Source organism: Melanerpes formicivorus, unplaced genomic scaffold (genome assembly GCF_026170545.1).
Source record: "Melanerpes formicivorus ecotype bairdi unplaced genomic scaffold, bMelFor1.0.p_v2 SCAF_6, whole genome shotgun sequence".
NCBI classification, from domain to species: domain Eukaryota; kingdom Metazoa; phylum Chordata; class Aves; order Piciformes; family Picidae; genus Melanerpes; species Melanerpes formicivorus.
In genome coordinates, this window is record NW_027142358.1 from 30,746,280 (window position 1) to 30,774,158 (window position 27,879).

Consider the following 27,879-nt stretch of genomic DNA (forward strand, 5'->3'; position numbering starts at 1 on the left):
ATGGCTCATTGCAGGCCCAGAACTGGGGCAAATAGACCTGTAACCTACAGCCTCATTCTAGATTGGCTTGCCGACTGCCTGGCCCTCCCTGAGTCCAAGAGGCTTGACTTTTTTTTGTTTGGTTGGTTTATTTTCTGGCTTTGTTGTGCATTTGGGGAATGAGAAGAGCACTGGAGAGATGCATTTTGATATCCTATAGCTCACCTCACCTTTTCCAGGATGAGATCCGCTCCTACCTGGAGAAGACGTGCGAGTTTCTTCGTGATGAAAGCCTGGTCTCTGAGTGCAAAGAGATTGTGGATTCCTACCTACCAGTTATCATGGATATGATCAAAGAAGAGCTAGTAAGTAGATAGCAGTTTGCAACTGTTGGAATTAAAAGTCATGCTCCTGTTGGTGCCTGAGTTTCTCTTCCACACAGTGATCCATATGGTCCTTTAATCCCGTGTGGTGGCATGCAATTTAATCCCACTGGTGTTGCAATTAATGCTGTGCTTCCCTGTTGTGAAAGATTGTCCCTTCTCATCATGTTGCAGCTGACTGCCTCTGTTTCATATGAAAGTGTTGTAAGCCCCCAGCTTTATGCATGTGTCTTCTCTCCCCTAGGATAAACCTGAAGTTGTGTGCAGTGCCCTTGCATTGTGCCAGTCCCTTCAGAAGCAGCTTGCAGCAATGAAACTTCAGAAACACCTCCAGTCCAACAAGATCCCAGAGCTGGACTTCTCTGAACTGGCATCCCCATTCATGGCTAATGTGCCTCTTCTCCTTTACCCTCAGGACAAGCCCAAGCAGAAGTCCAAAGTAAGGGTGCAGAGCTCTTTCAGTATGCAAGACAAAGGCATGTTTTCTTGCTCCAGAGCTTCAGTGCTCCTTTCTGTGAGAATTTGCTGATGATTCCTGCTGAGGGATTGTTGTACTGGCCACAGATTAATCTGATATGCTTTACCTGGGTGACTGTCTCCTATTGAATTTTGTGCTGCTGCATGCAGACCTTTTTCCCTTGACCTGTGGGTTTAAAGCTAAGTAAGATGAAAGCTGCAGCCCCTATGGACTGCATATATGATCTTGAGTTGACAACTGCAGTCTGTGAAGAAGAGTCTTGTGCTGGGTTGTTCCCATCTAGGACTGTAATAGTCAAGCAGGTCTTACTGGAAACAATTTCTTGTGAGAGCAAGTTTGGCACCAGCATTCAAAAGAGGATGAATTCTGACATTCCATGTAGTTTTCTAGTTGTGCCCTTCAGGGGAGGCTTTCATCTCTTGATTCCAGAGGTGGCAGATTGGACTAGCAAAGAACAGGTAGTTGACAAAGGGGAGAAGATGTGACAATGAACTGCAGTAGCAGCTGGGTCTTGATATGAAGCCTAGATATGGGTGTTAAACAGTTGGGTAGGTGGAGAAGAAGCTTCTGTGGCTTGAGTAGATAAGATCTACCCCAGATTTAGGAACCTTCCTGCTGTGGCCCGTAACAAAACCAAAAGACTTTATTGATTGGGTATCTTGACAATTACCTGCTTGGCTCTGAAACCAGAGATATCTAATCTCCATCTAGTGGCTGATGCACATACCAGCAGCAGCTTGCCAGCTTGTTGTTAGCCCATGCTTTGGAGTATCAGTTTAAGAACAACATTGAGACACTTGAACATGTCTAGAGAAGGGCAACGAGGCTGGGGAGAGGCCTTGAGCACAGCCCTGTGAGGGAGCTGGGGTTGTTTAGCCTGGAGAAGAGGAGGCTCAGGGGAGACCTTTTTGCTGTTCACAATCACCTGAAGGGTGGTTGTAGCCAGGAGGGGGTTGGTCTCATCTCCCAGGCAACCAGCACCAGAACAAGAGGACACAGTCTCAAGTTGCACCAGGGGAAGTTTAGGCTGGAGGTGAGGAGAAAGTTCATCACTGAGAGAGTTGTTAGCCATTGGAATGTGCTGCCCAGGGAGGTGGTGGAGTCCCCATCCCTGGAGGTGTTCAAGAGGGGATTGGATGTGGCACTTGGTGCCATGGTCTAGTCATGAGGTCTGTGGTGGCAGGTTGGACTTGATGATCTTTGAGGTCTCTTCCAACCTTGGTGATACTGTGATCTATCTATAGATGTTTATTAGAGTTTGTAGGTATTTTAAAGTAGCTTCAAAACCTTGACAGTAAGAGAAGCTTCCAAAACATGTTACGTGAAGATATCCCAACAGAAGTTTCCTTTCACTCTTTCCCCAGGGAACTGGGGATGTGTGCCAAGACTGCATCCAGCTGGTGACTGATGTTCAGGAAGCTGTGAGGTCAAACTCCACTTTTGTCAAGTCTTTGGTTGCCCATGCCAAGGAGGAGTGTGACCGTCTGGGACCTGGGATGTCTGATATGGTAGAGCTTTCTTTTCCCTTTTCTTAACAATTCTGTTCCTATATCCAGGCATAAAGCAGTTTGTTCCGAGCCTTGCTCCTCCTGGTGTAATCTGCTTAATAACACAAAGGAGAGTGTGGCACACGTAGGATGTGTTACACAGGCTGACTGCAGCAACACTGAAGTCAGCTTGCTGGTGAAGCAAGTTGGGTGGGGTGTGTGGGCCTGAGAGGAGGGAAAAGGCTCAAGATTGCTGAAGATCTTGTTTGCAGAAATGATCTGGGAGGGTGATGTGGTCATATGAGTGAGAAGGGTTGCTTGTGCCTGGAGGGGAAGAGGAAAGTACTCAGCAGAGAAGTAGCTGTGTGTGCAATGATTGTGTAACCTGAAATGCCATCATTCATATATATATGGGAGAAGTTCTGGAAGACAACAGAATAGTTAAGTAGAGGAGGTGAAGGAATACCTTAAGATGTATTTACAAGATTCTTGATTAACTCTCCAGCTTAAGTGGTTTGATACTTACAAGACTCTCTTTGTTCCCCCCCTTTCTTGCAGTGCAAGAGCTATATCTCTGAATATTCTGACCTGGCTATCCAAATGATGATGCACATGGTAAGTTCAGGAGCCATGTTGTTTGCCCTCTGTTCCTTTGTCTGCTTTGTGTAGCTGTCTTATTTGGAAGCAGGAAATACTGACTACAGTGAAAGTCTAGTGAGAGACTCTTGCTCTTTAACTGTTAATACATGGAGCTTGGCATTTAATAAGGGAGTAACTTTGCTACTGGGATGCTTTCTTTAGCACTTTCCTTCTCTCTCCTGGCCATTTCAACAGTGCAGAAGGTGCTCTAATCCTTTGAGACACCGAAGATGTATTATGAATGTTCCTTTATGTCAGTCCTATGCTGGTATCACTTCCCCCTCCCCACCACATGATGTGTTAAGAATATTAGAGCTGGATTTTGTTACAGCATTGCAAAACTGGTTCATGTGTTAGAGATAATGTGGCTGTTTGAAGCAAGACTAAAAGTCCTCCTTCTGGAATTGCTATCTTAAGACTGCTGCTCTCTGGGCTCTTGATAAGAGCCATGGGAAATGAGAGGTGCTGCACCAGCTCTGGTTTTCTGCTGCAACACACAATAGATTTTTACCTCTGGCTACTTGTACAGCACTTCCTTTTATCCAGAAATCTCAAAGCTGCCTGAAAAAATGGGTAAGCCTTTCCTTGGAGAACACAGTGCCACAAGTAACTTAAATTAGAGATTAATTAAGAGAGTATGTGGTCTTGACCCTGCATGTGGCAACACAGTGGCCTTGATTAGTTTCTAGTTGCTAAAGGCTGCTTAGAAGCTGCAGCATTTGAGAAGGGAAAGCAAACCTTTGTTCCCACAACAGTTAGCTTCTCATCTGAAGCATTACAAGGCAGCATGTTGTTAGTGCCTGAACCTGGAATATGACCACACCTTTCATCAGGCTGAGTGTTGTTCAGACTCTCTGGAGCTGGACTTGCCCAGGATGCTCTAATAACTTCATGTGGATGGTGCTGATTAGCACTGTGCAATTACATGTGAGTTGCTGTAGCAGTACTAAGGATCTTTGGGGTGGAGACTGTGTCACATTCTGTCATCTTTGTGGAAAAAGTATATGCAGTTCCAAGTGCTTGACTTTTTTATCTCTTAACTGTTACCTTTTCTCCTTTCTTCCTTTGTCTCCAATCTCCCTTGTCAACAGAAGGATCAGGTAGGTGAGCAACTTGCCTGTGGTGATAGCCTGCTTGTAGTTCACTTCTTGCTCTTAAAGGGCTTGTAGTTCACTTCTTGCTCTATTAGCTGTGTACATGGTGTGGTTGTACTCAGTGTTGACAGATACAAGGGATATCATGTGATTAAAGCACAGAGAGAATATAGATCCAGTGGATCAGTCAAGATAGCAGTTGGTGCCTCTGAGATTTCAGCTTGATTATGCAGAAAACATGCTCACTTCTCTACAAGTAGGACAGATGAGGAAAAACTATGCCAGTGGCTCCTGTCAGCTTCTGGTTTGAGCTCAAAAGGGTTTGAGTAAAGCTGTCCCTGGGTCTTTTCTTGGTTAACCTTTAAATCTAGGACAACAACATAGATATTTTGGAGTACATGAAGTGAAAAGAAGATGCAGGAGGCCTTTAGACTCCTGCTTCCTAGAGCTAGTTGTACTATTGATTTAAGCAGTCCTAGGAGACCTTGTGTCTGTCATCTCTCTGCAAGAGAACATGGTGTGTATGTGGGTGTTGCTGTAACATTAACACCTGGAAATGCTTCTTACAATGCACAAACCAAAGGGCAAGCTTGACTTAGAGGTACTACCTGGAGTAGTCTGAAGCAGCACTGTGTCTCTGAAATACTGCTTTTGCCTGTGCATGAGGTTGTGGCATGATGTATTAACTGTTGCATAAGCCTCTGCTGTAAGAAGCTTGATGCCCTGGTGACAGGGAGTGGTATGGATTTCTAATCACCTATTGACCAAAGGTTTCTTTCTTTCCTTTTTTTTAGCTTAAGTTGGTTTTAGGTGGGAAAACTCCAGTTTTGTGTGTTCCTCTGGACATACAGCCTTTCCCACGTGGTGTGGGTTTAATGTGGCCTCCTTAGAGCAGTTTCCCTCAAGGCCAGCAGCTCTGTTTCCATTTGGGTTATGTATGTTTCTAAAACCTTCAAGAAAGACTTAGGAAGCCTCATTAAAGGCTTTGTTTCTGTTTGCCCTTTTCCCTCTTAAGTGTGAGAAGAACTCTTGACCCACAGTTCCTGCTGATGTTGGCTTAGACTTTTAACGTGGTTCACTTTTGTTTCTTATAGGCTGCATTTAGTAATGTGGGCATCTGTTTGCAAAATGCAGTGTTACTGGATGCTTTGAAGAAGGTGGATGAGAGGAGGAGGCCTTTCTTCTGGGTGTTTCTTTCAGCTTTGGGGTGAACTCTGAGCCAGGATAATTAGCTCCTTCTGTGATTACTTAAAGCTTTTGGGGAGCAGCTTTGTGGACGCAGGTCTAATGTGATGCTGGTGGCCTGATTTGGTGCTGGAGGCTCTTAAGTCAACTCCTTTTGAAGGGCTTGCATAGCTCATGGGAAATAGGGGTTTTTTAAATGGATATGGCCTAACCTCTTCCTCTTTTAAAGGGACTGCTAAATTTCATCTGGTAGCTGTCCTGCCTGTAACCTCATCAAATGCTTTGGCAATATATGAAGTAGAAGTAGCCATGAAACTTCTGGTTGTGTTGGAGCCTTTTAAAACTTTCTTCTCTGTGCTGGCTCACAGAAAGGGGGAGAGGCTTCTAGGCTTTAACAATTGCTTATGCATCTTTTTCCAGCAACCAAAGGACATTTGTGCCATGGTTGGGTTCTGTCCTTCAGTGAAGTCTGTTCCCCTTCAGACTCTGGTGCCAGCTCAAGTGATTCATGAAGTGAAAATGGAAACTGTGGAGGTAAGATGGACTTTTTGGTACTCAACAGCTTTGCCTTCCTTAATCCTGTAGTGTTGTGAACAAGGTGAAACATGAAAATAGGAGCTTTTACACAGGGAATAACCTAAGGCTCCCTGCAAATAAAATTCTTGGCCACTTCTTTCTTCTGATGCTGATCTGTGAAGTAGGAGAGCTTAAGTGATTTGTTAGAGCAGCAGAGCCTATGGTGACCAAAGGTCATACTTCAGTCCTGAAGTGGGAACTCTTGGTCCAGCAGTAGAATGTAGCCTCAAATGTTACAGGGCAAATTACTGAATCTGACTTCTGCTCTAAATTTGGAGTTAGGCTTCAACCTCTTTTAGAAACTTGGAGGAATGGAATGAAGCTGGAGGTGGGGAGATTCAGGCTGGAGGTGAGGAGGAGGTTCTTCCCCATGAGAGTGGTGAAGCCCTGGAATGGGTTGTCCAGGGAGGTGGTCGAGGCCTGTCCCTGGAGGTGTTTAAGCCCAGGCTGGATGAGGCTCTGTCCAGCCTGATCTAGTGTGGGGTGTCCCTGCCCATGGCAGGGGGGTTGGAACTAGCTGATCCTTGTGGTCCCTTCCAACCCTGACTGATACTATGATACTAACTGGGACATCCCTCTGCATGTGCAGATGTGTGATCAGAGTCAGAATGCTGAAGCTTGTGAGTTTGGAGGAGCCCCTTAGCTTCTGGTGGCCTTCAGGAGACATGGGCTGAAGGCTTTATTTTGAAGCCTCCTTTGAGGTTCCAAACAATTTCCCTCAAGGCTCTCAGTTTGTAGGGTGGTTCTGTGAACAGGAGGGTACTCTGAATTCTGGGTTTTGTCCTTTATTAAAGTATTTAAAAATGTATGATTTTTTCTTTCACTCCAGTCACTGTGAAACTGCTTATTCCTGGCTAAATTCAGCTCTGTCCTCCTGCAGCCTGGGGACTGTAGTCTAGAGTTGTCATGCAAAATTGCTTTTCACTCAGAAGGGCTTTGTACTGAGACCGTTGTGGCTGGGTTTGGGATCTGCATGACCTTTTGAATTCAGCTCAAACTGCCCAGCTAGATAAATGAATTGGCGTGCTGCACCTGCCTGGGAGTGTGGTCAGACTGATCTCTTACAGATTGTCCCTCAGATTCAGCCAAGTACTGATGTATTGTTTTGTGTGTTTCTTCTGTGTTCCCAGAAAGCCTCAGCTCAAGAGAAAGCCCTTTCCTTGTGTGAAATATGTGAGACCATGGTGAAAGAAGTGACTGGCCTCCTGGAGAGCAACAAGACAGAGGTAAGTGGTGGAAATAGTACCTCTTAGGCTTTGGCTAAAGTGGGGCTCTGTTGAAGGGGGAAGGAAGCTTAATTTTATTGCCTGTTAACCTGGGAGCAGGTTTTCTGTCCTGGGTGGAATGGAGTGAGAAGACAATGTAGTTATGCATTGAGTCAGATTTCTGTTCCTCATTTGCCATGCATCCTTCCTTGTGCTTCAGGAGGAGATTGTACATGAAATGGAGGTGGTCTGCTACCTGTTCCCAAGAAGTGTCAAGGACCAGTGCAAGGACTTCATTGATGTCTATGGCCAGGCTTTGATCGACATGCTCTTGGAGGCAACAAATCCCGAAGCAGTGTGTGTTATGCTGAAGTGCTGTGCAGCCAATAAGCCTCCACAGCAGCCAGGTTGGTCATGATGAGTCAGTGGTGGTGCAAAATGAGCTGGCTCACCTGTAATTACCTCCTTTGAAGACACCTGCTTTAGAGCTTTGCTGATGCTGCCTCCTTTCTTCTCTTTGGGGGAGATACCTAGGCACTGACTGACTCTCTTCTTTTTGTGTGTGTTTGTTTTGTTTCTGGGTTGTTTTCTTTTCCTTCACAGTTGCAGTGAAACCTGCAGATGGCTTCTGTGATATCTGCAAGATGGTGGTGGCTTATGCAGACAAAGAGCTAGAGAAGAATGCCACAACAGCTGAAATTGAAGCTTTACTGGAAAAAGTCTGTCATTTCCTGCCACAGTCTGTCAGTGATCAGGTAAAGCACTGTGCAGGAAGCAGGCTAAAAAAGGACTGGGGTCCTGTTGGTGTTTGGGAAGTGTCACTGTGGAGTTGTTGGGTTTACAGTGACAATTATGCTTGCCTTGGTTTTTTGAGTGTGTTTCACCTGACATGCTGTCTACATGCTAATTTTAGGTCCGCCTCTCAAGTGTCTCTACTTCTGCTATAAATGTCCAGGTACTCATAACAGAGGTCTCATGTGTTTGGCCACCTTCCTTGGTCTGTGGCTGGAGACAAACTGTCCACAGGTGCAGCTGGGGCTGGCTTGTGTTCAGCAACCTGATGCCTCCTGGGTGTTTTTTTTTCCCCTTTACTTGTTAGCACCAAAGCGTAGCAGCTTCTCATGTGCAGTAGAGCAAAAGAGAGGGAGCAGGCTTGATCTGACGCAGTCAAGTGACCACCCAGGCCTTGCTGCTTGACAGCTTGGCTCCCAGTCAGGGCAGGGCAGCTAGAGGGGAACAGAGGGGAACAGAAGAACTTGCAGAATATGGGCAAAATGAGAGCAGCACCTCTTGGTGATTTTTTTGATAAGAGCAGTCAGTCTTCCTCTGCTGGAGGCTGGGGGGAGTTTGGGGTGCAGGGAGATCAGGTTTTCACACTCCCCATCCTTGGGGCTCGGTGGGTGGAATAGATGGAGACTTCTAAGAGCTTGGATTGACTGGCTGGGTGGTTGTGCTAATTTGCAGTCAGTAAAGGTTTGCCTCACAATCCTCTTGAGAACAGTGGGTGGTAACAGCTGAAGGTTCCTTTTTTCCCCTCAACACTGATCCTGTTCTGAGGATTAACAAAGTAATTGGCAGTAGGCTGGCATAGTTCCAGTGAGACAGCAGAAAGAGACACCTGTTAGGCCCCTGCTATCAAGATTTACCTGGAAATCTTATTAGGTGGCTGCTGAGTGTCAGCAAGTGGCATCTCCTAAGTTTACCAGGCATAGAAGATAGAGGCTTAAAACAGCTATGGAACAGCTGCTGCTGGTAACTGCTGGAGGCTGTTTAATAGCTGTGGTTAGCTTATTAATTGGTGCTGTTAATCTCTTTGAAAACAGCAGCACGGTTCTGTGCTGTGGAGATAGCCTCCACTAGAGGGCCGACTGTTACCGGTGGGAAGCCTTCCTGCTGCTGTCTGCTCTGAGTGGAACAGGAACTGCTTGGGCTAGGAGTGCTGAACAGCCGCCCCTGTGCTGCTGCTGTCCTGCTCAGGATGTTTGTCTCCAGCTCGTTCAGGGTTGCTTTCCTCCCAAGACAGCAGTGATCTCCACGGCTAGAGACTAAGCTTTGCAAATCAAAGCTTGTCCTCCTTGGTTCTTTTCCCAAAGTCTTGGTTCTTTTTCTTTTGATCCCTGGCTCCTCATCACCTGTCTACAGCCAGCTGCAGGCAGGTATGAGCTAGGAAAAATGGATGTGGAATCGTAGAATCAGTTTGGTTGGAAGAGGCCTTTTAAGCTCATCAGGTCCAGTCATTAACCCAGTACTGCAAGGTCACCCCTAAACCATGTCCCTCAGCACCACATCTACACTGCTTTTAAATCCCTCCTGTGTTGGGGACACCACTACTGTGCTGGGCAGCCTGGCCTTTTGGGGAAGAACTTCTTGTGTCCAACCTAAACCTCCCCTGGGGCAACAAGGCCTTTTCCTCTTGTCCTGTTGCTTGCTAATTGGGAGAAGAGACCAGCCCCCCACCTGACTCCAGCCTTCTTTCAGGTAGTTGTAGAGAGCAATGAGGTCTCCCCTCAGTCTCTTCTTCTCCAGCCTCTCTTCCCAGTCCCTCAACTGCTTCTTGAATGATGTGCTCTAGACCTCTCACTCCTCCATGTAGTTGTGTGATTAGTGCTGTGCTGAGTCCTTTTCCATCTGTAGAGCTCAAGCCTCTGGTTTATCAGCTCGGGCTGTTGGGAGGGGTGTACAGGCCTGCCTGCTGAAGTCTGTATCTTCCTCTGCTGTCTGAGGCTCTAACAGGTGACTCTCTCCACCTGTGCTCTGTTACAGTGTGTTCAGTTTGTGGAACAGTATGAACCTGTGGTTGTGCAACTCCTGGCAGAGGTGATGGATCCCACTTTTGTTTGCACTGTGAGTATCACATTGGGCTCTATTGAGCTGGGCCTGTGGGGCAGCCCTGCCTGTTCCTCCCTGTGCCTTTCAGTGCCTTGCATGCAGAAACTGCCCTGGAATAGAAATCAGCACACTGAATGCTTGGAGGAGATGTGGTTGTGCAAGGCCTGGGGCTCACTGGCCAGCTGTCTGACTGCCAGCCTTGTGCAAGCACAGAGCTGCCAGTGCCTAGCTACTGCTGGGGTTCAGCAGCAAGGTGTAGTGTGCCCTGAACATGATGAGAAGCAGCTAAATGACCTTCCTTGAGAAAGGTTCCTTTCTGGATGCTCTGTCTCTTAAAACTCTGTGAAGAAGCAGTTGAGGTGCCTTAATTTTCCCTCCTGTCACATTACTGTTCCATGTCTACTCATGAGCATAGTACTGTGGGAGCTCCTGAAGCTACTTCAGTGTTGCTTCCACACTTGCTTACTTGCAAGATTGGATGTAGGGCTGGAGCTGAGACCTCTTGGTTGAAACAGAACAATGCTGACTGTGCTGTGGCTCTTCTCACAGAAACTTGGAGTCTGTGAATCGGCCAAGGAGCCTCTCCTGGGGGATGATGCTTGTGTCTGGGGTCCAGGTTACTGGTGTAAGAACATGGAGACTGCTGCTCAGTGCAACGTAAGTAAAGCAGGATTCTGCTGGCCTTAAGCTCCTTTTCTGCCACCCTTTTAAGTGGATGGATTCCAGTTTCAGGATGCAACAGGGTACTTAAGGGGTTGATTAGAGGGTCTCACTTAAGCTTTCTTAAGCCAGAATGATTCTTCACAGTATCACAGTATAACTTAGGTTGGAAAGGACCTCGAGGATCATCGAGTCCAACCTATCAACACAGACCCCATGACTAGACCATGGCACCAAGTGCCACGTCCAATCTCCTCTTGAACGCCTCCAGGGACGATGACTCAACCACCTCCCTGGGCAGCACATTCCAATGACAACGACTCGCTCGGTGAAGAACTTCCTCCTCACCTCGAGTCTAAACCTCCCCTGGCGCAGCTTGAGACTGTGTCCCCTTGTTCTGGTGCTGGTTGCCTGGGAGAAGAGGCCCACCCCTTCCTGGCTACAACCACCTTTCAGGTAGCTGTAGAGGGCAATGAGGTCACCCCTGAGCCTCCTCTTCTCCAGGCTAAACAACCCCAGCTCCCTCAGCCTCTCCTCACAGGGCTGTGTTCAAGGCCTCTCCCCAGCCTTGTTGCCCTTCTCTGGACACGTTCAAGTGTCTCAATGTCCTTCTTAAACTGAGGGGCCCAGAACTGGACACAGGACTCAAGGTGCGGCCTAACCAAAGCAGAGTACAGGGGCACCCATCCGTCTGTGATCATGACCTGTAAGTCAGGCCCCGCACAAGCTCCCTGTCGTAGCCGGGGCCCCCTGCGCGAGCCCCCTGTCACAGCCTGCTGCTCCTGCAGCCAACAGACCCCGTCATGACATGCCATCAGGCTCCAAAAACTGGCCTCTGGCGTTGCTGTGGGCTGATGCTGTCTTTGCCAGGCCTTAACAGCGAAGGATCAGCAGCATTCTTTGCTGAAGCTTCTGGGTGGGGATGAGGACAGGATTTATTCTAATCCTCTCTGGAATCACTTCTTTTAAGTAAAAACAGAGTTATTTTTCTTCTCCCAAGATCTTGGCTCAGGTTGATGGCACGTGGAGATGCACACTTGTTTGCAGCAAGCTGCCTTTTTCCCAACCCCTCCACTAAGACAGACAATTTCTCTCTCTCCCTTTTAGGCTGTTGATCACTGCAAACGCCACGTCTGGAACTAGGAGACGACTTCGCAGTCCTGAAAGATCGGCGTGGCTCTCTTCAATGCGGGCCAGGGTTGGCAGAGAGCTCGCTCTCTCTCTCTCTCTCAAATGTCCCTCCTCTCTGCCTCGTTAACAATTTGACCTTCAAGTTCCTTTTTATTGTAACTCTTCTGTAGCAGTGCTGCTGTTGAAGGATCGGATCTTCATTGTTGACTTTAACAAAAGAGATAACTTCTGATTGTACAGTTTAACTCATTATGCTCCTCCAACTAGTGTGGTGTAGTTTTTCAGTTGGTAGGCTGAAGTGGGGGTGGTTTGTTTGGTGGTTTGGTTTTGTTTTCCCTTTTTTTTTTTTAGGTGCTGGGAGATAATGGCAAAGGTGGTGAAATGTGACAAAGCAGTTCTCTTTTTAATTGGAGACACAAATAAAGAGAGAGACCAAGGGTGGGGACTAAACTCCCACGTGCCTGTGTTGGGGAAGGTGAAATGCTTTGAGTTTTAAGCATCTGGCTTGGAAGGTGAATGTTCTCTGTCAGCATAAGGGAGCTCTAAAGGCTAATGCTCAATCAGGCAGTCCCTCTGGCTGGAATTTTCAAAGCTTTACAGGTGCAGAGGAGGTGGGGGTGGGGGTGGGGGGAGGCTTTGTGTGCCCAGCTAACTTCCCAAGTAACTAGTACCTAAAAAAACCAGAAGAGAAAAAGCTGCAGTCGAGTGCCCACGCTTTCATGGCTCGTGGTGTTACCATAGCTAAGGAAACCTTCAACCTCTGCTCATGTCCTTTTGATTTCCTTAGCCTAAGCATGGGTGTTCTGCTGTCAAGCCCTGTGCAGGGGGATTGCAGTCTTTTGAAGCATGCTGATGCACTAAAGGAATCCTTCCCCATGTGGGTTGTTTTGTTTTGCCCCCCTTACCCTGGTTGCTCAATCCTGCTTAGTCTTGCAGCTTCCTACATGCAGCCAGCATGGGTGCCAAGAAGGTGGGACAAGCTGGGTGGGTAGAAGACACAAGGGAGAAAGTCAGGAGGGGCTGTGCACATCTCAAAGAGAGGGCAGAATGCCTGGAAAAAAAGAAGAGTTGGTGTTTTGTGTGTGTGTGTTTTTTGGTTTATTCCTTGATCTGTTTTTCCCTCATAGCATGTTTAGGCCACTAAAGCTTCAGAGGTGCTTCGAGGCTCGTGGGCAGTTTCACTGCTGCCACCTGCTCTCACTGACTGTTACCCTTCTGAGCAGTTTGAAGGATGATGATGATTTCCCTCCCCTCCCCCAGTTCCCATTCCTCATCTGAGTAGTCACTGGAGATGGCAGATGGCAAGAGGGGTGCAGCAGGTATTTGGCTTGCCGTGCATGCCGCTGCAGCATCCCACTGAAACAACTTCCAAACAAAAGCCCTTCAAGGCCAGCTGCTACCCTGCAAACAAGCCAGGCCCCTGAGGTGTAAGGGCCTCAAGAATGACAATCACCTTGCTTGAGGTGGACCTTGCATCCCCTACCAGCATCAGGTTACCACCCTCCCCGCCCCCAAAACAGAGGCACCGGAGTAGCTCTGGAGAGACCTTTGGGAAGGAGGAGCTAGGCGGGGGTGGAGCTTTGAAAATTCCAGGCCTGTTCAGAAAGGTGCCAGCAACTGCTACTGTACCTGTGGTGTCCTGGGTGAGGCTTCAGCAGCAAGCAAAGTGATGTTTTTTGTCCCAGGCAGTGTGGTGGTGTCGTCAAACCACTTGGCTGCAGCTTTTTACTTACCTGTATGTACTGAGTGCCCAGGCAGTGATGGGTCCCAGTCTGGGCAATGCTGGTGTGTCCTTCCTGTTTGCAATGGCTTTAAACTAAACCAAACAAAGCTCATTTCCCTCCAAGATGTAAACCAGCTGCAGCTTTCTGTCCTGGCAGGCTTGTGCAGTGATTCCAGCAGCATTATCCCAGCTGGGGTAGATGGGTCAGATAGGAACTGGGCTCTCTCCAGTGCTGCTGCCCTAGGGGTACAGGTTGTGTTACACCACGCTGTGTGGGATGGGTTTGGATCTTTTAGGCTGGATGGCATTCTCTTGATGTGAAGCTTCTGGGGGAGGTAGGGGTGGATTGATGCTTGCAGGTCAGCGAGGTTTTAATGTTCTTGGATTAGCAGTAGGGAAGAATTTGTGTCAGGAGAGGTGAAGCAGGGGAAATCCTGTGCTAGCTCTGGGAGTCTCTCTCTTTATTCTTCTCTTCCCTTTCCTGTGGCCGGTGGCACCTGACCCGCTGGAGTTGTGCTGGGGACACACACACACACACATGTGCAGTTGCTTTCTAAAGAACATTGTTTTGATTTTTGCACAAAAGCTTCCTTAATGAACAATAAAAACTCCTGTAAACCGATAAGCTTGTGTTTCATTTCCTTGTGTGCTAATTGCTGCAGCATCTGATTAGCTTCCCCTTGGCTGCAGAGCCAGCGGGGAGGCACGGCCCAGATTGTCGCTGAATGACAGGGTCCAGGTTCCTACTGTGTTGCCATCACCTCACAAGGTGCATGTCCTGTCAGGCCTCTGCTGTACTGAGCCAGCTGCAGGTTCAAGAGGCATCTTGCCAGGGATTGCCACCACCACGCTCTCCCCTGGCCCCACGCAACGCTGGTGTGAGGCAACAGCTCCGTGTCGCAATTCCTCTGCTGGGCTGGGGCTGGGGCTGAGTTCTTGCTGGAGCTGCCTTGTGGCAGGCCTCAGTGCTGACTTGCATTTAATGTCTCTTTCCTCTTCGTCTTCATTCCTTGCTTTAGTCTGAATAGAATGTTGTTTTTCTTCTTTTTTCTTTGATGTTGGAGGGTGGCCTCTAAGCCCACCATCAGCTGACTGGTCCTGAATGTACTGGTTTAAAACCTCTGCTGCTGACCTTTCATCTAAGGGTTAATGTTCTGCTGGTTCCAGAGCTGTGTTGCATAGCACCAGGACACTTCTCCCACCCTTTGCAGCCAAGAGTGGTGAGGGTTGAGCAGCAGGTTCTGGGCTGGCTTTGACTCCTGGGAATACCTGCCTGGCTCTGGTCCCTCCCTCCCTCCACCTGCAGGCTGGTGATGATTTTATAATCAAGGTGTAAGGAGAGGGGTGTGGTAATTGCCCTGCGTAGGTGTGGGTTCTCACTACTTCTCTCAACCCATCCAAGATTCCTCAGACTGGGAGCAGCACAGGAGAGGAACCAGCCACTGAGGACTATCTTAGGAACGGCATGGAGAGCAAATGGAGTGGCTGGGTGCTGATCCTTTCTGTGTGCCTGGGCTCCTACCAAGGTAAGGCCAGGCCTGGGGGTAGAACTCAAGGACAGCCCAGAAGACCTCTCTGAACCCCAAAACTCTTCACAGTTACAGTGTTTAAGCTCCATAGCCTACTTTGTTCCTCTGTGGCGGCGGAGCCGGGCCAGAGGAGAGCTGGGGAAGGTGGCACCTCTGATTGCTTTGCCTCTTGCCCACCTTAGATGTGTGTGTTGTGACTTCTACCCATGAAGGTGATACTGGGGCAAAAAGCAGTTTGCTCCCACCCTTGTCTGGGAGCAGGGTTTTGGATGGAGCTGGTGCATGGAAGGAGGGAAGCCAATTGATGGGACAACTCTGCAGTGGTGGAGAGAGGGCTGTTTTGTCTGCTGCCCTTGGTGCTGGGACCTGAATCTGAACGTGTGAGCCTGGGGCCACCATGTTTTCCTTGTGTGATGGAGGGACCATGATTTCACCTGAAGGAAGCTGCTCCTTTTCCTAGGGGCCTTGTATGAGGTTCAGGAGTCAAGAAGCTTCCTCTGCTGTGGCTCACTGAGCTCTGGGTAGGGAGGTGAACACAGTGTCACGGCCCTGTGTCCTTTTGGAGGTTTCTCCTCATTGAGGGTTTGGGAATCTGTGAGCAAATTCTCCTGCAGAGCAGTTTGTTGCTGCTGTCCCCTAGGCATCCCCCATGATAAGAGTGAGAAAGCTGGAAGTCACAGTCTTCATACAAACATAAGGAGAAACTTTTTCACTGTGAGGGTGACAGAGCCCTGGAGCAGGCTGCCCAGAGAGGTTGTGGAGTCTCCTGCTCTGGAGACATTAAAAACCTGCCTGGATGCATTCCTGTGTGGCCTGCTCTAGGTGATCCTGCTCTGGTATGGGGGTTGGACTGGACAGTCTTTTGAGGTCCCTTCCAGCCCCTACCATTCTGTGATAACTGGCTCATACCTCTCCCATCCCCAGAAAACAAGGTGGGAAGAGCCTCTTTCCAACCCCCATCCCTTGCCTGAGGGGAAATCGAGTATTCCAGGGGAAATTTCCTCAAGGAAGCTATGGAGCCCTGCTCTTGTGGGCCACAACAAAACCCCTTTTAGAGGGAAGAATTCCTCTGCCACCCTAGTTGCCCAGGCTTGGCCCCTCCTGGCTGCTCCACCGTGACCTGCCCAGGTGCGGACTTTGTGGTGGAGCAGTTGTGACTGCGTACGCGGGGCCTGGTGATGGGGGCAGAGATGCTGAGGTGTTCCCAGCCAGCAACAGGCAGAGCAGGAAAGTTCACCCAGGCTCAGCACGTCCGTCCTTGGGGCACTGCCTGCCTGGGGAGCCGGTTGGTGGCTCGTGTGAGGGTGGTTTGGCTGCACGGTGCAGAGCGACTGGTCGGGCTGTGGGGCCAGGGCCCACCACTAGCCTAGGAGAAGGATTTTGCTGCTGGAAGAGCATTAGTGATGGTGTTGCTGTAACAGGGGTGTGCACCAGGCCAGGAACTGGGGCGCTGGAGCCCACGCCACCACCCCCGGGCTTTACGTCACAACCTGCTCGCCAGGCTCTGCCGGCTCAGCCAGCAGGCTCCGGGGCTCCGTGGAATGCCGGCACAGCCCCGCCACCTTTGGAGCTTGGAGCTAGATCCCATGCTGAGCAAAGCCCACCTCACCTGGGGGGAGCCTGGCAGCCCACGGACAAGGCAGTCCTGGCTGATCTGAGGCCACCATGGTGGCGCTGGGACCATCCCTACCTTGCCCTGTGCTCTGTACCAGGGCTTTCTAAAAATGGCATCACCTGCTGTCTGGGTGCCCAGCAGCATGAGGTGGCTCCAGCAGGGCTTTGAAATGCGGAGGAGAGCTCAAAAGGCACTGGTTGCTCCAGCTGCCTGCCCTGTGGCTGTGCTTTCCACTTAGAGAAGCTCCTCCTGCTCTCAGAAGTTGGGCATTACGGTTCGCCTTCATTATTTTCTGGCCCAGCACTTGGTACGTGAGGTGCAGCTTGAGCAGAATGAGGAGGAAGCAACAAATGGGGGGGGGCAGAAAGGGCTCCCAACCACAGGTCTCCCCTGGCACACAGCATGAGCTTGTGTCCTCTTGTTCTGGTGCTGATTTCCTGGGAGAAGAGACCAACCCCCACCTGGCTACAACCTCCCTTCAGGGAGTTGTAGAGAGCAATGAGGTCTCCCCTGAGCCTCCTCTTCTCCAGGCTAAGCAACCCCAGCTCCCTCAGCCTCTCCTCACAGGGCTGTGCTCCAGACCCCTCACCAACTTTGTTGCCCTTCTCTGGACACCTTCCAGCATCTCAACGTCTTTCCTAAACTGAGGGGCCCAGAACTGAACACAGGACTCAAGGTGCAGTGTACAGGGGCAGAATGACCTCCCTGCTCCTGCTGGCCACACTGTTCCTGGTACAGGCCAGGAGTCCATTGGATACAGGCCAGGATGCTGTTGGATTGGCACTGCTGAGAGCCAGCAGGAGTAGGAATGTGATTATGCTGCTGTACTTGGCACTGGTGAGGCTGTGCCTTGAATACTGTGTTCAGCTTTGTGCCCCTCACTCCAAGAAGGACATTGAGGTGCTGGAGCATGTCCAGTGAAGGGCAACAAAGCTGGTGACAGGTCTAGGTGTGGAGCAGCTGGGGAACTGAGGTTGTTCAGTCTGGAGAACAGGAGGCTGAGAGGAGACCGCATTGCTCTCTACAACTCCCTGAAATGAGGTTGGAGTGAGGTGGAGGTTGGTCTCTTCTGCCTGGTGTCAGGTGATAGGGGAGGAAATGGCCTCAGGTTGCACCAGGAGAGGTTCAAGTTGGGTATAAGGAAAAATTTCTTTATGGAAAAGAGTCATTGAAACAGGGGTGTCCAAGAAGGTGGGGGATTACTGTCCCTGGAGGTGTTCAAGAAATGGGTGGCCATGGTACTTTAGGATGTGGTTTAATGGCCATGGTGGCTTTGGATTGACTCGATGGTCTTAGAGGTCTCTTCCAACTTAAACAATTCCATGATTCTAAGCTGTTGCTGGCAGCATTCTTACCCTGCTGGTACAGCCTCCAGCATGGGGCTGTGAGAGATGCCCATGTCTACAGGTCAGGCAGGACCAGCTCAGAAACAAGCTGTGGGGATTGTTACCTCCCTTACTCTCCCTTTTTTTCCCTTTAGTGCTGCCCCTTAACATCTCCTCTAACTCACCAGTCCTGTTTGCCCTGATGCTGGTGCCAGGGTTACAAAAATAAATCTCTGTCTGTCAGCTGATGAAGTGACCAAGACATCCTCCTGCTGCTGCTGGAGCAGTGTGTGGGAAGCCCTGCATGGGAAACTGGGGGGGGACTCGCCCTGCCCCGGGGCTTGCTCCTGCCTTACTGCTGCTGTCAGCCGATGGGGTAATCTGGGCTGAAATAGCACCCACTGAGCTGTGTCAGCGCTTTGGGGAGTGGGCAAGGCTGGTGGGGGTCTCAAAAGATCACTCCCTTCAGCCTTCCCCTCACTAAACACTTGTTGGGTGGTCCCAGGTCCCTCAAGCTGCTGCTGCTGCAACACGTCTCCTGGATGAGGCAAAGGTGTTGCCAGAATATCCAGCGTGCAGGAAAAGCAGCGTCTGGGGAGAAGCCCGATAAGGGCAGGGCAGGTTGAAAGAGTTTCTGCCTTGGCTTTTATTCCTGCTGTGCAAAGTCATATCCCAGAATCCCAGCATGGTGGGGGTTGGAAAGGACCTCTGGAGATCATCCAGTCCAACCTCCTGCTAAAGCAGGAGCACCCACAGCAGCTTGCCCAGGATCACAATGGCCAGGTGGGTTTGGAATCCCTCCAGAGGAGACACCACAACCAGTTTTGGCAGCCTGCTCTGGGGCTTCTGCACACTCACAGCAAATAAATTTCTCCTTAGGTTCAGATGGAACCTCCTGGGTTCCAGTTTGTGCCTGTTGCCCCTTGTCTGGGCACCACTGACAGTCTGTCCCCATCCTCTTGCCTCCTGCCTGTTATGCATTGATCAGCCTTGGTCAGACCCTTCCTCAGTCTGCCCTTCTCCAGGCTAAACAGCCTCAGATCTCTCAGCCTTTCCTCAGAAGAGAGATGCTCCAGCCCCTCATCTTCATAGCCTCTCCTGGTCTCTCTCTAGTAGTTCTCTCTCTCTCGAACTGGGGAGCTCAGAACTGGTCACAATATTCCAGCTGTGGCCTCAGTAGGGCAGAGTAGAAGTAGAGGAGAATCTCCCTTGATCTGCTGGTCACACTTTTCTTAATCAACCCCCAAATATCACAGAATCACAATGTTAGGGGCTGGAGAGATCATCCAGTCCATGCCCCCTGCCAGAGCAGGGTCACCTAGAGCAGATCACACAGGAACTCATCCAGGTGAGTTTTGAATATCTCCAGAGAGGGAGACTCCACAACGCCCCTGGGCAGCCTGCTCCAGTGTTCTGCCACCCTCCCAGGGAAGAAAATTTCCCTCATATTTCCATGGAACTTCCTATGCCTCAACTTCCACCACTGCCCCTTGTGCTGGCATTGGGCATCCCCCAGCAGAGCCTGGCTCCAGCCTCGGGGCACTCACCCTCTATAATGATGTAAAGTTTGGAAAAGACTTCTAAGATCATCAAGTCCACCCTTCTAAATATGGCCAGGGCTGGGAGGTGGGGGCTGGGTGCAAATGCTCAGGGGTGGGGGGTAGGGAGGGAGAGGGTGTTGTGCTTTGCTTGGAAACACCAGCTGCAGCAGGGGATGCAGCAGGGTCTGCTCATCCGGTGATGTTCTCCTCCCTACTTACCCCCTTGACACTGAGAAGCAGCTCCTGACCAAAGCCAGGCAGTAGAGGGCCTGGGTTGTGTTGGCTCCTCGCCTCCTCCCTGCTGGCATCCTGGGTGGGTGCAGCCCCCTGTGGCAAACCCCTCTTGCCCCATCGCCAATGCCTCCTGACACGCCGAGGCGGCAATTAAGCCGCCGGGCGTTGCGCCACGCCACCGGGGATCCGCAGTCAGGAGAAAATGCTCTCGTTGGGAGGAGATAAAACCCATAAAACCAAATTCCACCCAAAAAGGAGGGTTGCTCAAGCATCGCCGGGAGCCGTGGCGTGGCTCCCGGGCTGCTGCGTGGGGCTGAGCCAGAGGTTTGCAGGGTGTATGGTTGGGTTTATAGGCAGTTGCCTCCCTGGCGTGTCACAGTACCACAGCACATTAGAGGTTGGAAGGGACCTGCAGAGATCATCCAGGCCAACCCCCCTGCCAAAAGCAGGATCACCTAAGGGTAGTCTGCACAGGAATGCATCCAGGTGGGCTTTGAAAGCCTCCAGAGAAGGAGACTCCACAACCTCTCTGGGCAGCCTGCTCCAGGGCTCTGCCAGCCTCACTGTAAAGAAGTTTCTCCTCACGTTGAGGTGAAACCTCCTATGTTGAAGCTCAAACCTGTTGTTTCTTGTTTTATCACTGTGCACCACCCAAAAGAGCTTGGCCCCCTCCACTTGACACCCACCCCTCAGATATTTGTAGACATTCATCAGATCCCCTCTCAGCCTCCTAAACAGCCCCAGGGCTCTCAGTCTCTCTTCACAGGAGAGATGCTCAAGTCTCCTACTCATCCTCCCGGCTCTCTGTTGGACTCTCCAGCAGGTGTCTGTCTCTCTTGAACTGGGCAGCCCAAAACTGGACACAGTATTCCAGGTGTGGTCTCACCAAGGCAGAGTAGAGGGGGAGAAGAACCTCCCTAGACCTGCTGGCCACACTTTTCCTGATGCACCCCAGGATGCCCTTGGCTCTCTTGACCACCAGGGCACATTGCTGTCCCATGCAGAACTTGCTGTCTGCAAGCACTCCAGGGTCTTTCTCTGTGGAACTGTTTTCCAGCAGGGCAACCTCTAACCTGTCCTGGTGCCTGCTGTTCTTCCTGCCCAGATGCAGGACCCTGCACTTGTCCTTACTGAACTTCCTGAGGTTTGCCTGCACCCAGCTCTCAGCCTGTCCAGATCTCGTTGGATGGCAGCACAGCCTGGCAGGTGTCAGCCACCCCCAGTTTTGTATCATCAGCAAACTTGCTGAGGGTGCACTCAGTCCCCACATCCAGGTCATTGATACAGATATTGAACAACACTGGATCCAGTAGTGATCCCTGGGGAACACCACTGGCCACAGGCCTCCAAGCTGACTCTGTGCCACCAATCACAACCCTCTGAACTCTGTTGTGTCAAAGGGAGCTACGAAGCTGGGGATGGTCCCCAGAGTCATTTAGCTTTTGACACTGGCCCAGAGCTGCTGTGATATCCAGCACATAATGGCTCATCAAAGCTGGGCTTAATTGCTGACCAACCTCCACAACCCCACCACCATTGTGAAAGTTCAGGGCAAGAGGCTGAGGAGCATCACCCTGGTATCAAGGTGCTGGTGGGGAGGTTGGTGCAAGGCAGGAGATGGTCTTGGGGTGCCCTGAGGCTGATGGTTAATGATGGCTTCAGCACTACCCTGTGATAGCACAAGGGGCAATGGATACAAGCTGTAACCCAGGAGGTTCCATCTGAAGATAAGGGGAAAGTTCTTTGGTGTGAGAGTGCTGGAGCCCTGGAGCAGACTGCCCAGAGAGGTTGTGGAATCTCCTCTGGAGAGATTCCAAACCCACCTGGACATTGCGATTCTGGGCAAGCTGCTGTGGATGCCCCTGCTTTAGCAAGGGAGTTGGACTGGATGATCTCGAGAGGTCCCTTGCAATCCCTACCATCCTATGATTATGATTCTATGGTCTCCTGTGCCCCCTTGCAGCTGGGGCCAACCCCCTCCACGAATGCAGAGAGCGGCCGGAGGATTGGTGCCGTGACGCAGTGACAGCAGCCAAGTGTGGGGCGCTGGAGCTCTGCCAGATCACCGTCTGGGACAAGGACCTGGGGGTAACCACACCAGGAACGGGGGATGCAGGGGGATGCACCCATTTTGCCCCAAAAGCTGGGACCTGGGGGATGAATCCCAGTCTGCCCATTGGGCAGCAATGTGTCTGCAGGGCGAGCGACAAAAACGAGTGGGTCCCCCATGATATATCCTAGTGTCCCTTGGTAGAGTGATGTGGGGATGGAGAGTTGGGATCTGGGGAGCAAGCACGGGGTGTGGGTGCCATGGCAGCATCCTGATGTGTCACATCCTGTTTTTCAGCAGAAGGGGATCCCGTGTCACCTCTGTCAGGTGGTGGTCTCCGTAGTGGGCAAGATCCTACAGGACAACCGCACTGAGGTGGGTGATGGCCAGGGAAGGTGTGTGTGGAGCTGTTGTGCCTCCCCCATCATACTGTGGGGCCAGCCCAGCCCTGAGCCCTCTTCTGAGGTCTTTTCCAACCTTATTGATTCTGTGATTCTTTATCACCTAGGAAAAGCTGCGGCTCTTCTTGGATAAGAGATGCCAGTACCTGCCCTTCCAAGACTGGTCTGTCAAGTGCAAGAAGATGGTGGACACTGGCATCCTCATCCTCGTCCAGCTGGGCAAGCAAGTGCTGGTAACTGGCACTGGGGAGGTCCCCCCTGGATTTCCATTTCCTCGTGGTTTGGGATGTCCGGAGGGCTTGCAGAGCAAGGGAGCCTGGGACAAAAATCTTTGTGAGATGGAGATGGGGAAGGAAATGACCTGGGGATGAAGATGACCCAGGCACAGAGTGGGGAGCAGGGTGAGGGGCCAAACCCACCCTCAAGGCCCCACCTTTCTGCTCCTCCAGTCAGACCCGAAGGTGGTGTGTGGGACCATCAGGATGTGCCAGCCCCGGGAGAACCCCACAGGGGCCTTGAAGTTCCAGAAGCCACTGCCGGTCCCCGAGGGCCACGCTCAGGACTTTGCCGACCTGGTTGCCCCTTTCATTGCCAACGTGCCCCTCCTGCTCCATCCTCAGGACCTGCCTCGTGGTGAGGCCCAGGTACACAGGCACAAGTACCACTGATGGTGCTCAAGAATGGGGGGCACCCAGCACACAGCTGAAATGGCTTCAGATTGGGGTGGCACCAGTCTCAGGCTGGGATACTGAGGGATGCACAGCGGGGGGAACCAGAATGCTTCTGGACAGAAAGCTGTCCTAGATGGCAACTGGCATTTAAATGCCAGCCCTGGGCTGTGTTTTGGAGGGCACCAATGTTTTCCTGCCCATGTTGTCCCTCAGGAGACAGAAGAGTTGTGTGGGAACTGCCTGCAGCTGGTGGCTGCAGTGAAGCTGGGGCTGGTGACCAACACTGGCTTCACCCAGACTCTGGCAGCCTACTTCGAGCCGGCGTGTGAGGGCCTGGCACTCGACCTGGCACAGCAGGTAAGGCTGCCAGCATCATGCTGGGCTCCCTCCTCCGTGTCACCGTGCCACAGGCACACCTTTTGCAGCCACCTGCTTGCAAGCAGCACCCATGGGGTTGGGCATGGTTGGCAGAGCAGTGGGGTGCCCACCCGTGGGCGCTGATGTTGTGTCTCCCACACACAGTGCAAGCTCTACCTGACCGAATACGCAGCCACGGCCACCCAGATGCTCCGCTACATGGTAAGCCAACAAGTGGCTCCTGGGGGTGCTGAGGGTGGGGTGGGTGGGTGATAAAGGGGACCTGAGTGCCACAGCCAAGGGGATTTCATCAGCAAGTGTGGGGCCCTGTTCTAGTTCTGTTAATTACCCCCCACTCCTGCTTTGCATTCCTACAAACCTGTGAATGTTTTTCCTCTCTCTCTGATTTGCAACCACTGTAATGATTAATGTTTCTAAATTTATTTTTCACCCTTTCTTCCTATTCTCTGCCCCCTCCACTGGCAGCTGGATGAGGTAAGCAAGACCTACACCTACCATGGGTCATGCTCTGTGGGGAAGTGGGGGGCACAGGCTCACCCTCCTGGGATCTCTCTCTCCCCAGGACCCGATGGAGCTGTGTGGCCACCTGGGGCTCTGCTCCTCCACCTCAGAGCTATTCCTCCCCACGCTGCTCACAGAGAAGGTGACGAAGGTTCTGAGCACTCTGAGGGTAAGTGCAGACCAACCCCGACTCTGCCATGCTCCTTAAAAGCCAAACACTAGGAGGAGGAAGCCTTACTTTGAATTCCTGTCCCAGACCATCTCCATGTTTCCAAGGTGGGGAATATCTTTCATGGGTGTGTGTGTGTGTGTGTTGCTGGCTGGGATGGGGGACAGCTCTGGAGGGGCTTGGCCTGTGCCCCACCACCTTGTCCCAGCAGGCTGAGGAGAGGACCAGCCCACTGTGTGAGATGTGCCAGTTCGCTGTGAAGGCAGCCGAGAGCCTCCTGGAGAACAACGTGACGGAGGTGAGCCCTGATGCTGCGGTCCAGGGATGGTGGGGGCGGACCTGGGAAGGACGGGGATGGGGGCAAAGGGGTCAGCAAGGAAGGGGTGTTCCCTCCACCTTCCTCCTGCCGGCAGGAGCAACTGGTGAACGACATCGAGAAGGTGTGCTACATGCTGCCCCACGGCGTCATCGGGCAGTGCAAGGACTTCGTTGACTCCTACGGCAAAGCCGTGGTCATCATGCTGCTGGAGGCCACCGACCCGGCGGCCATCTGCACCATGGTGCACTGCTGCCCCCGCAGAGGCGACACCCACCCAGGTGAGCCCAGAGGGCACACACGCGTGGCACGCAGACACCAAGTGCCTGGCAAGCGGAGTGTTAGGGGAGTGCTAACGGCCCCCTCCCCGTGCCCCGCAGGGGCTGCCTCGCTGGAGCAGCTGATGGCGGTGGGCGCGGGCGGCTTCTGCAACGTCTGCCAGATCATCATCACCTACTTCGATAACGAGCTGCTGAAGAACGAGACGCTGGCAGAGCTGGGGGACGTGCTGGAGAAGGGCTGCGAGCTGCTGCCCACGCCCTTCACAGGCACGGTGAGCTGGAGGGGGCAGCACCCAGATTGGCAGGGACCCCCTGACACCCCGCCACTGGGCTCAGCCCTTCTCTCCTTCCCAGTGCGAGGCGCTCGTGGTGCAGTACGAGCCGGCGGCTGTGCGGCTCCTGGTGCAGATGATGGACCCCAACTTCATCTGCACTGTAAGTGCTGGGTGGGGCAACCCATACCATGATGGCAGCAGGGTCTCAGGATGCTCATGGGGTTTTTATCCTCCCCTTTTCTTTCCTTTGCAATGCAGAAACTAAGAGCCTGTGACTCATCCGAGGAAGATCTCCTGGGCTCAGACCCCTGTGTCTGGGGCCCACAATACTGGTGCAAGAACATGGCCACAGCAGCTGAGTGCAATGTAAGTGTTGGCCACATCCCCCTTGCCTGGGCTGGTGAGGTGCTGGGGGTCCTTGTCTCCGCCTGCTATCCCTTCCCATCTCTCCTGCAGGCCGTCGAGCACTGCCGGCGTCACCTATGGAACTAGAAGCTGCCTCCCCATCTGGCCAGGCTTGCCCTGATGTTTTGGTTCAGGATCCTGGACACCCTCCCTTGGGATGGGCCTCTGCCTGTGGACAGCGATGGCAGGAGCCCACTGGCCTCACCACCCTGACAGGGGTTGTGAGGAGCCCCAGCCACCTTTGACACTTCCTTTTCCACCCCTGGGGCTTGGATTTCCAAATCAGGTTAAAGGGCTCTCATATTTTCAGGACTTGGGGTTCCAGCCTTGCTGTCTCTTGGGCTGACTGCAAAATCCTACTGTCCTCCCCCATCTCCATCCCCATCCCACTCTGAACTACTCGTAAAGCCCAGATCCTGCAACATGGATCCATCCCCATAGGCTGGGCTGGTTTCTGCTGCTCTGTCAGTGGTCCTGGCTGTTGGTAAGGTCACACCACAGGTTTTGTTGGCTTTTGGCAAGCTCAGCCCCTTGTTGCCTTTAACTTGGGGTGGATTTTTGCTGTTATTTTTTTTCTTTACACCCTGGTCACTTGTTAAAGGAACAAAGTGGATTTAAGTTACCTGCAGTTCCTGGCTTTGCAAGACATCTGCAGGACACTGACTTGGTGTCCAACCAGCTGCTGGAGGTGTAGAGAGATAAAAGTATTTTAAGTATCCCCTGAACAAAAAATGAGTGAGTTTGGGGGCAAAGATTTCCTTTCATGCACACATCCCTGTTGGGGCTGGGGGAGTCCTGTGCTGACTCAGGTGTGGTGGCAAGGGGCAGCGGGGGGCAGGTTTGTCCCTCCCAGCTGTGGGTGGGGGCATGCCCACAGCACCCAGTCCTGAGTGGGCATGGGAACATCTCACCACAAATAAATTCCTGTGAGCCCAGCTGGTTGTTGACCTATTCTTTCTCCTGGGGGTCCCTGGTTTACTGGATTCAGTTTTGGGACTGTTAGTACAAGAAGGACATTGAGGTACTGGAGCAGGTCGAGAGAAGGGCAATGATGCTGGTGAAGGGTCTGGAGAACAGGGCTGCTGAGGAGCAGCTGAGCAAACTAAGGTTGTTCAGCCTGGAGAAAAAGGAGGCTGAGGGGAGACCTCATTGCTCTCTACAGGTCCCTGAAAGGAGGCTGGAGTGAGGTGGGGGGCTGGTCTCTTCTAGTAACAAGTGATAGGATGAGAAGAAATGGCCTCAAGTTGAACCATAGGAGGTTTAAGTTGGACAGTAGAAGAAACTTCTTTACTGGAAGGGTTCTCAAACACCAGAACAAGGAGGTGGTTGAATCCCCACCCCTGGAGGTGTTTAAAAGAGGCAGAGATGTGGTGCTGAGGGACATGGTTCAACTCAATGACCTGAAAGGTCTTTGCCTATCACAATGGTTCTATGATTCTATAATGAATGCTTCCCTCCAAACCAGCTGCACCAACACCCAGGTAGCAACTCATGAAGGTGATGGATGGAGGGACAGTTGCTGTGTGCCAAGCACGTTTATAAGCAAGGGCCAAAAAGCTGACATTTGAGATCATGGTATCATAGAATTGGTAGGGTTGGAAGGGACCTCAAGGATCATCTAGTTCCAACCCCCCCCTTGCCATGGGCAGGGGACACACCTCACACTACATCAGGTTGCTCAGAGCCACATCCAACCTGGCCTTAAAAACCTCCAGGGATAAGGCTTCTACCACTTCCCTGGGCAACCTGTGCCAGTGTCTCACTACCCTCATGGGGAAGAACTTCCTGACATCCAATCTGAATCTATCCACTTCTAGCCCTGGATTAATTCTCCCCCCCACCATCCTATCACTACCTGACACCCCTAAAAAATGTCCCTCCCCAGCTTTCCTGTAGGCCCCCTTCAGCTCCTGGAAGGCCACAATGAGGTCTCCTCAGAGGCTTTGGGGATGTTTCTCCTTTCTGGGAAACCAGGCTTGGCTCAGCCAGCACATGGAGCAGCCACATGCTGAAGGGAATCGTGGCTCTACATTGCTCCCTGGTTGGGTTTTGGGCAGCAGGATCCTGCTGACCATGACAAGAGAGGGGAAAGGAGCTCACGTGCAGTTTGGGTGTGATGAAGGTGGGGAGGAAGGACAACACAGAGAGGTTACCCAGAGCCATAGACAGTGTATTTCTGAGTCCCGTAACAGACCGTGCCCCGAAACTCTCCACAAGGTTACACTTGGAAACAACCCCCCGGATGAACAAACCCAAAAGCAAAAGAGGAGGGGGGAAGAAAAGGGCCAGAAAAGACACGCACGAGCACTCCACATCCAGACGCCCCTCCCCCCCCCCCCCCCCCCCCCCCGCCCTGTGGTCAGTCTCTCTCTTTTTCCCCTGTTGCAACACGTTTTTGGTAAAGCCAGCAAAATGGAGAAATGTCTTCGGTTTGGGGTTGTCTTTTTGGGTCTTTCCTCTGCTGGAAAGGTGACATCAGTGCCGAACGGGCTCTGCCTCTCACCACCTGGCCACGACTCTCCCCGTGCTCATGGCGGAAGTGCAGGTGTGACAGCTACTCGCCCCCCAGCCCATGCTTGGGGGTATGCTGTGGTGACACCGTCGCTGTGCTTTCAGCCCTGGACTCATTGGATTTGATTTAGATTCTCTTTATTCCTTTCCTTATTGCCTTTTCCTTTTCTTTGCCTTTCCTTTCCATTTCTTTCCTCTTTTCTCTCCTTTTCTTTCCACTTATTTTCTTTCCTCTTTTCTCTCCTTTTCACTTATTTTTCTCTCCTTTACTTTTCTCTCTCCTTTTCTCTCCTTTTCTTTTCTCTCCT

At 51.6% G+C, this 27,879-nt stretch overlaps 2 protein-coding genes across 7 annotated transcripts in view; both read left to right on the forward strand.

Moving 5' to 3' along the window:
• The window catches only part of PSAP (prosaposin), a 29,160-nt gene extending 15,166 nt beyond the window's left edge, over positions 1 to 13,994 (forward strand). The window contains exons 4-16 of one of the 3 annotated variants that reach the window (XM_068140316.1): positions 219 to 344; positions 607 to 801; positions 2,205 to 2,348; positions 2,886 to 2,942; positions 4,058 to 4,066; positions 5,155 to 5,217; positions 5,666 to 5,779; positions 6,952 to 7,047; positions 7,247 to 7,433; positions 7,630 to 7,781; positions 9,790 to 9,870; positions 10,405 to 10,512; positions 11,623 to 13,994. In XM_068140316.1, coding sequence (XP_067996417.1) covers positions 219 to 344; positions 607 to 801; positions 2,205 to 2,348; positions 2,886 to 2,942; positions 4,058 to 4,066; positions 5,155 to 5,217; positions 5,666 to 5,779; positions 6,952 to 7,047; positions 7,247 to 7,433; positions 7,630 to 7,781; positions 9,790 to 9,870; positions 10,405 to 10,512; positions 11,623 to 11,658 — 1,368 coding nt within the window. In that variant the 3' untranslated portion in view covers positions 11,659 to 13,994. Of the gene's footprint in view, positions 1 to 218; positions 345 to 606; positions 802 to 2,204; positions 2,349 to 2,885; positions 2,943 to 4,057; positions 4,067 to 5,154; positions 5,218 to 5,665; positions 5,780 to 6,951; positions 7,048 to 7,246; positions 7,434 to 7,629; positions 7,782 to 7,939; positions 7,982 to 9,789; positions 9,871 to 10,404; positions 10,513 to 11,622 lie in introns of all 3 variants that reach the window. The other 2 variants (XM_068140314.1, XM_068140315.1) reach the window with 2 other exon arrangements.
• A 758-nt stretch (positions 13,995 to 14,752) lies between these two features.
• On the forward strand, positions 14,753 to 25,995 carry LOC137442076 (prosaposin-like). Of its 4 annotated transcripts, none has more exons than XM_068140319.1 (15): positions 14,753 to 14,895; positions 21,577 to 21,701; positions 21,961 to 22,038; positions 22,172 to 22,297; positions 22,514 to 22,708; positions 22,949 to 23,092; positions 23,258 to 23,314; positions 23,579 to 23,587; positions 23,676 to 23,783; positions 23,992 to 24,081; positions 24,197 to 24,380; positions 24,480 to 24,652; positions 24,735 to 24,815; positions 24,914 to 25,021; positions 25,112 to 25,995. In XM_068140319.1, exons 1-15 carry the CDS (start codon positions 14,835 to 14,837, stop codon positions 25,145 to 25,147), a joined length of 1,575 nt encoding a protein of 524 aa, XP_067996420.1. In that variant the 5' UTR covers positions 14,753 to 14,834; the 3' UTR covers positions 25,148 to 25,995. The 4 variants fall into 4 exon arrangements, with proteins under 4 accessions (XP_067996420.1, XP_067996422.1, XP_067996423.1 ...); XM_068140321.1 differs by having other exon boundaries at positions 21,964 to 22,038; XM_068140320.1 differs by having other exon boundaries at positions 14,754 to 14,895; positions 23,995 to 24,081.
• Positions 25,996 to 27,879: the final 1,884 nt, after the last annotated feature.